The 8,169-nt window shown below is 36.4% G+C and overlaps 1 protein-coding gene across 1 annotated transcript; it reads right to left on the bottom strand.

The window, feature by feature from the left end:
• Positions 1-550: 550 nt before the first annotated feature.
• Positions 551-4,324, bottom strand: LOC117619460 (carotenoid cleavage dioxygenase 7, chloroplastic-like). The gene is made up of 6 exons (XM_034349422.1): positions 3,510-4,324; positions 2,766-2,894; positions 2,527-2,658; positions 1,355-1,621; positions 827-1,227; positions 551-709 (listed from the first exon to the last, which is right to left on the bottom strand). Exons 1-6 carry the CDS (start codon positions 4,279-4,281, stop codon positions 563-565), a joined length of 1,848 nt encoding a protein of 615 aa, XP_034205313.1. The 5' UTR covers positions 4,282-4,324; the 3' UTR covers positions 551-562.
• Positions 4,325-8,169: the final 3,845 nt, after the last annotated feature.

The raw sequence follows: 8,169 nt of genomic DNA, 5'->3' as shown, positions 1-8,169 counted from the left end.
TATTAGCCCATATCAATGTGAGCTCAGATTGGTTTAGCATAAGCTCTTTTTTGTTTTGCTGTATTCTTTTTCACTCTCACTCACTCATGGAATGGTAGATTTGGGGTTTAGAAGGTCAACATTTGTGAGCAAGTGGGCATCGCCTTTTTTTGTGGCTCTTGGCCTTCCTACAATAGGCAAATGAGGCCGCTGGGGGTGACAGTGGTGGTGTTGGATTTGGCTTGGAGTGGCAATGGGTGACGGTTGTGGGTGTGGCTTGGCTACATGGCATGGGGCGATTGGGGGTGGGGGTAGGTGTCTGGCTAGTGCAGCGCCAGTGGAAAAGGGGTGCGGTGTGATGGTTGAGATTGAGAGAGCAATTTTTTAAAAGAAAATAATTTTTTTTATACGTGGCACTTATGTGGCATACATCTCAATAAAAAAACATCGGTCAATAAAGTAAAGTGAGCCACTTCAAATTTTAGGAGACAATGTGAGATTTAATTATAGTTTCAAGAGATAAAGCCTAGGCTGTCTAACATTTATTTTATTTTATTTTATTTTTCTTAAACCAAAAATGAAATTACTCTGCAGTGGCCCAGAAGCCATGAAAACCAAGAGGAAAATTTAGGTGCTTAGGAACTTCAAGTCTTGCCACTAGTGCATCCTCTCCTCCAATCCTTTTGGAATCTAAGATAACCAGATAGCACCATTGAACTGAAACTGCATACTGCCATACAAGAAACATATATACCATAAGTCTCACTTCAAAATTTTGAACACCCAATTTCTTCTTCTTCTTTTTTGGGTCTATAAATTCTTTCAGTAAAAAAAACAAATGTATTACCTCAATTACAAGAATGTAACCATCATCTTCTTCAGAACCTCTGGGGATGAAAGTGGGCTCTCCGATGAATCTCCGGCTTCCAACAGACCATGTTAGCACAGATTTTGTTAAAACATTTAGCTTGGCCACCATGTCAAATGGAAAGTGAGGCAATGCACTGCGAGAACCTGAAGAAGCTGCTGCATATAGGTATGTGTTTTTGCTTCCTGAAAAGGCTGGATTGATAACTGGAAAGTCTGATGACTTGTTCCACTGGTTTAAAGGCTCCACATCACATCTTTGACAGCTTCCATTCACATCCAAGTTTATGGAGACCTGAATAAGATGAGGTAGCGTCTTCCTTTGGCTTCCATTTATGTTCATAATCGAGGGGTCTAGTTTACCACTTTGCCAATCATATCCTGTACATGGAAGCAATATCAAATAAGTCTTAATTAGCAGTTGTAGATAGTAATATGTGACTTTCTTCGATAGTTATGACTTCCTCGAACAAAGTAGAGACTAAATGACACGAGTTGAAAATTTTACCAAATAATTTTTGAAAATTGAACCACTCGTAAGAGCAAGCCGAAGCATGTATTTCAATCTCCAAATTCCCATTCTCATCCAGATTCTCGTAAGCATTGGCTACATGTAGGAGCCACAATTGTGAAGAAGCTTCGATAGGCACTCTCCAATCTCGACCATTTTCATTAGGAGACCGAGGAAGCAAATATATGGGAGATGTGGCCTTGCTAGGGTTCACCGACAATGCTGTTATCATAGGAGAAGTCCCACAAACTGCAGTCATTGCACCTGCATTTTAATATTATTTTAGTAATTAATTTTATCTCGACAGTTTGGTTACATAATATATAGGTCTTTAGCAACGTATAATTGATAGACAATTAACCTGACGATGTAACATATGTTTGTCTGTCACTATAGATTTGTGGGACTTTAACCAACAACAATATGGCTGTATCGAATATGCTTTTGCACAAACTTTAACCATTGACCATCCTTTCTAATTGTTTCTAACGTGGAGAACATTAACCGCAAAAAAAGGAAGAGGTGAAATCTTGTATGAAGTAAGTTTTTTTTCCTGTCAATTTATGGCTCATTAGCAATCATATCGTTTATGAGCCATAATTTAAAATAATTAAAAAGTGGCCAACAGGGTATAGCCTAGTTGAAAAAGCATTTACTTACAGATTAGTGGTCTCAAGTTCGAACTTTCATTACACCTTGATAGTGTGTGTGAGAAACCTTCCTCCCAAGCCCGGCACACAAACTGTGCGTGCTGGGCGACGGTACAGGGTCCCCAAAAAAGTAGGGCCTCCTATAACACCTTTTAACTCAAGAGATATAGTAGCAAAAATTGTTTTTTATGTGCTGATGCTTTTTGGGCTTGATTCTAAAAAAATTTGAGGCTTTTCCTTTAATTTTTATATAGTAAGCCTCTTTACACAAATTAACAAACTTAACACCCAAGCTTGAAACTTTTATTTTACTTTTCAATGGAACGGCCCTGTTCCACCTGTAGTTTAGACTTTTACACGTATTCAACCAAAAAAAACAAAAGCAATGTGAGGGCTAGTGCAATTGGTGAGTACACTTTCACCTTGTAAAGATGGAAGGATCTTCAATATTCTCTAGATCTCATATGATTATTTAATATATAATTTTAAAACTGACGATAACTTATTTAATTAACCTACCGACAACATCAAGCTTGATGCGATTGGCAAATAATATATAGTGAGTGTCTGTGAAAGCCCAATCATGGATCATCAAGTGATCAGCTATGTTAAACTCTTGCTTTCCCAACACCTTGAAATTTGAGTCATATTCTGCACCCAAAAAAAAAAAACACGAAAAATATTATGTATTTATAAAAAAAAATCCACATAATAATGAAATAAAAGGGCTCATGCGTGATGCATATGCCCTTAATTACCATAAAATGTAAAGTTGCTGCATGGCAAAAGCATATCCTCTGCATTGCACGACACCATAAGAAGCCTGTTTCTGCGAGCATCGAGCTTATAATGAGACAACAGTCGCCTTGGAGGCATCTTAAAAACTCCTGTACAAGGCATATACCTTTTAATATATGATGAACAATATTAAACAACTATATAACAAAACAGCGGTTCGGATTCTCTGTTTAGATTTTCTCGTCATGATCTCCTTAAACAAAAACCTCCATAACCTTTTTATATAAGACTATTAGTTAAATATTATATGTGTATAACTTCTATGTATTATTCACAAATATTTTAATCTTTACTCTTCAAATTTACAGCTCGATTCATACTTATTTTTTTTAAACTCTAAGTAAAATATTCTCGTGAATCACGCTTAACTTTTTTCACTATATAAAATAACAATAACTTGGACCCCTTCCTCATCATTATTTTATTAATGGAGTTTGCTTTTTGTATTCCTTGTTTATAGCTACTAATTATACAATATTCCATCTGATCACTTATTCATATTATTATATATTTAAAACAGATTTAATCTCTAATTAATATTATTCTCCAAATGCCCATCTGAAACAGATTGAAAACAAGCTTTCTCTTTAAAAATTCAGACAGATACTTTTTTTTTCCCCCAAAGCCAGCCAAAGCAATTTACTTTGTTTTGTTCACCATTAGTCTCATCTATTAATAATTTTATTCTACATACACGCACGTACCGTACAGAATTGGTTTGAGCAATCTTGCAGCCACATCCCATACACCGCCACCACGGTCTCTACTCTCCACCTCCGAATCACAACCGTCTATCAGACCTACCCTCCCGATCGTATCCAACGTCTCCGATTCAATCTCATACGGATCCCCACCTTCCCACAAACACAATAGCCTCTGGCCCCACCTCAACACACTAGTATTCGCCACATTCTTCATCACCTTAGTATTCCCAACTTTCTGTCCACCTTTCAACACCGAAAACGGCCCCCTGTGCGTGAACCGCCACGTGTCAGTCAAAGGGTCGTGCTCCTCCACTTGAGCCTCAGTTTTCACGTACTTGGCCATGAACTTGACATCTTCGCCAAACCCGTCAAATTTAAAAGCCCTAAGGTAGCCGTGGCCGTCCAATGGGTGCACCGTGGAGCCGTGGTCGTCGGCGAAGAGCCCCGGCCCTGTCAAGTAGTACGTGCCGGAGGGAAAGTCCGATGGAACCGAACCATCCACGACTCTGAGCGTGATGGGTTCGGTTTGTTCTGAGCGCTGTGACACAAAGAGGAATTGGTAGTCCCAAAATGCAGCCACGGAGTCATCTACTACGTCTAGGGTTGAAATGGTAATTGGACCGCGATTGGTTTCGTTGGGTGTGGAGATTGATATGGCACGCGGTGGTTTGGTGGGCACTGGGGACGGAGATTGGTGCACCGGAGGTAGCTTTATCAGTGAAGGGAAGATTTGTTTGGGAATAATTTGGAAGGGGTTGGGGTTGGCTTGCATTTTTTGGGGTGGTGGGTTTTGGAAGTTTTAAGAGCTGCCAATGGAGCAAACGGTGGTAGCATATGTATATATAGTTCGAAATTATATAAAGCTTAAGGACATGGTGGTGGGTTTGCCATTGGAAACTTGGTTTAATTACGGATTTGCCATCCCTTCTGTGGCTCGGGTGTGTACTTTGTGCCCTTCCAAAGTGCATGGTGGGGGCATGTTTTGTGTGTTATGGAGGACATGGGCAAAGAAATTTGCAGATTAAATGGCAGACATAATGCTTGGGATTTACTATTTTTTTGTTAGAAAAAACTTGTTATGGACAGAGAATTTATTTATTTATATTTAAAAAGAATTCTTCATAGGAGAATTATAGAATTGTACGGTCACGTATAGCTGTTATACATATTTATTAAGCACTCAATAAAAGCAGAAAAAATGACTATACGTTCGCATTTACTTTTCAATTACAACTTTTAGAATTATTTAAACAAAAATTTAAAATATATATATTTTATTTTATTTTTAAATAATTAAGAGTATCGAGTTTGAAACATCGTTCAATATTAAAAGAAAAGTGCAACTAAAATAAAAACTAGTTGGTTACATATTTTGATTTTTAAATAATGATAAAGTAGTCGCATTTTCATATCAATTGCCATATAGTGTGATCAATCGATACAATTTGAGTATATGCCACACGTACATTGTTATTGCGACATCGTATCAAATTCGATGTAATTCGAAGCTATAATCAAATCAATATTACTTTCCGATCTTCTTTCTTGGTGTGTTTTTTACTTGAGAATGTGTGCCAAGGTAATACCAAAAATCTAAAATAATAGAGAAAACATGCCATGAAATCCGAATCAGAACACACAGACACACACATGAAGTTGCCCTATCTATCATTTGTTCGTGTCACACAAAGAATGAACCCCTATTTCAGACCAGCTGGCACTTTTAATGCTAATTTTGGCTTGTAAAAATGGAATTAAGTAATTATTACTAATAATACGTGTGATTAAGTAGAGGAGAGACAAATGGCATTTTGGCAACGTGGAGGGCGATATTTAAAAGTGGCAGATTATTTGTTTAATAGAACCACTATTAAGACAATGATTTAGAGTTTGATACCACAATTAGGTGTTGGTATGATACCGGGGGAATGATGACAAAAATGGGGCCGTCTATAGAGGACTGATCTCAGCCTCCCACTCAACCCTATTATATTAATGCATGCATTATATACAATTTACAATCCACTCATGCTTTGGGATTTGGGATTTGGGACCCACTTTTTTAAATGGAGGGTTACGTGGGAACAAACGATAATTTTATTGGGAGTAGAAAAGTTATGGAAGTGTCTCGCGAATATATTAGACACCAAGACGCATCTCATCTCCCTTGGAGGGTACACGAGAGACAGTTTAGTACATTTATATTTCAGCCACAAAATTTTTTTTGCTTTTGGAAAAAATTAAATTTTTTTTTAAAAAAATAGAAAATTTTCTCAACTTTTAAACTAAATACATGTAAATGTAAAAGATTTCTTATCAAAATTCAAAAATAATAAGGGCATTTTTGTCCATTTTGACTTTTAAAAAAATATTTCTCTCTCCTTTGGCTTTTTCCAAAATGTCCCTATGAGTTTCATGATATTACAAAGGCAAAAAGTGATTTTTTTTTTTTTTTTATACTTATAGTGTATCGGATTTTTCACTTTTGTTTTTGTGGTTTTAATTTTAGCAGTTTAAGTAGTATAGTTTGACATCCATCACAATTTAAGGATATGTCCAAATTTTCATATAATTTCGTGATGGAGTAAGCACGTATCCCTAACATAGAAGGGTATTTTGAAAGAATTTGAGTGAATTTGTAACTTGTCCTTGAATTACGAGATTTTAAACTACATAGTTAAAATTGACAAAAATGAAACTATGAGGACTATAATGATAAATTCAACAAACTACAATGACCAAAAATTACTTTTTGTCCATTACAAAATCAAGAAAGATTTACTCTCTATATATATTTTTTGGCGGAAGATTTCTTCTATATGAGAAAGTTGAGATAAGAGGTGGAATATTACTTTTAAATTCGTAGTTGAGTTATGGTGTACTAAACAATCATCTAATACTCACAAAATAAAATGCATATTGAGCGATAAATTTTCACGAAAAAAGAGAGGAAAAAAAAATTGACTTGCATTATATATATGCCTTGCAAGCAAAACAAAGTAAATTGGTGGCTAAGAAAAACTAATCAGGCAAATGGAGGGGGCGTTTGGTATCCTATTTAAACAGGGAACTCAAAACTTTGATTTTTCTTAAAAACAAGGAGTTCTTAAATCTATTTTTAAGTTAAAAAACTTGTTTAGTATGCAACTTGAAAACTATTTTAAAATCTTAAAAATTTGAGAACTTGTAGGTTGTTAAAAAAAAACTGAAAAAACAGATATTTTTTTGTTTTTAATAATTAGGGTGTTTTTTTTTTTTTTTGTTGTTCTTGAATTTGAGTTTTTAAAAATAAGACTACCAAACATTTTTTCTTTGTTTTGGACTCAAATTCTGTTTTTGAGTTTAAAAAGTTGGATTCAAGTTGAATACCAAGCAGGCTCGGAGTTTCTTCTTTTTCGACCGGGGCGGCCGACAGAAGGAACTTTTGGTCCTTCTTCTTTTGAATGCGGGGCATGCCATCACCAAGCTCCGAATTTGGGCTTGAATGGAATGTGAGTAGATGAATGTGTTATGATTCTAACTTCTGACCAAACGATTGATCAGCCAAGCAAGGAACCTCATCTTGACCTAGATTCTTTCACTTTCTCGGGCTCGAGGATGGTTAGGTTTCGTATGGATGTTTCTGTGATTTTTAGGGTTTTATGTGAAAATAATGCAATTAAACTAAATATGCGTATAAACATAAAGACAAGAATTGAAGTACGATAAAATAAATCAAAGCGATAACTAAAGCAAGAACGAAATAAAAGCGATAAGAACAATAAAATAAACAAACTTGAAATTAAACTCAATTGAAGTGCGATAACAATTAAATGTAAAGGAATCGAAATAAACTTGAATTTAAATGACAATAAATATAAATCGAACAAGAATTTAAATGACAAGGAAATATAAACTTACACTAGAAAAAAGAAGAACTCACTACACTAGGTGCTTGAAAAGTAAAATCCTAAGTCTAGGAACAGAAAAGTGCGAGACGAAAGATAAGTTTGTTTGTCTGATGTTGTGTATCCTCTGCCTTCGTTTGGTGAGGTTCAAATAGGGCATCCGTCAGCCCATGGGATGGCCATTGAATGACCAAATGTCAACTCTTTTAAAACTCTTTCCTTTTGAGGCCCCTTGAATTCGTGGGATCACATTGATGGAAATATTCTGATTGCTTGATTCTCTAATGTTTTGAAGTATGCTGAACTATCATCAAACTTCTTGATTTGTTTCCTTGTGAGGCCTCTATCACATGCACATTGACCTCCAGAAATCTTGGGCGTGAATCCGTGGCTTGGGCCTTGACCTCCGAGATTTCATCTTGACATCTGGTGGAACCTTGTGCCTCTTGAGTTTTTAGAATTCTAGATTTGGCTTACCATCCGTCGACCATCCGCCAAGATGAGTGGTATGAGAACTCCAAATATTTGGATGTTGGGTTTGGCCATATGGTGGACTATCTTTGAGTTCTCGAATATTCGAATATTGGGAACTCGGCGGACATACCTCCCGCTGAACTTCAACTCCCTCAGCGGAGATACCTCCCACCGAACTTCAACTCCCTTGGCTAGACTTTGCTTGCCCAAGTGTTGAGAGGAGGGCACTAAGGTGCGCAAAGAGAAAATTCGCCCCAACCCAGCTGTTTGTAAGAGAAGTGGCCGACCAAGGTATTTAA

Source organism: Prunus dulcis, chromosome 2 (genome assembly GCF_902201215.1).
Source record: "Prunus dulcis chromosome 2, ALMONDv2, whole genome shotgun sequence".
NCBI classification, from domain to species: domain Eukaryota; kingdom Viridiplantae; phylum Streptophyta; class Magnoliopsida; order Rosales; family Rosaceae; genus Prunus; species Prunus dulcis.
This window is presented reverse-complemented; position numbering and strand designations above follow the sequence as displayed.

Excerpts from the sequence above, each read along its gene's own strand:
- LOC117619460 (XM_034349422.1), bottom strand. The coding sequence starts at position 4,281 with ATGCAAGCCAACCCCAACCCCTTCCAAATTATTCCCAAACAAATCTTC. Across the intron at positions 1,228-1,354 it reads CAATTTTCAAAAATTATTTG|GATATGATTGGCAAAGTGGT; the intron begins GTAAAATTTTCA and ends TTCCATGTACAG. Across the intron at positions 710-826 it reads GTTACATTCTTGTAATTGAG|TATGCAGTTTCAGTTCAATG; the intron begins GTAATACATTTG and ends CTTGTATGGCAG.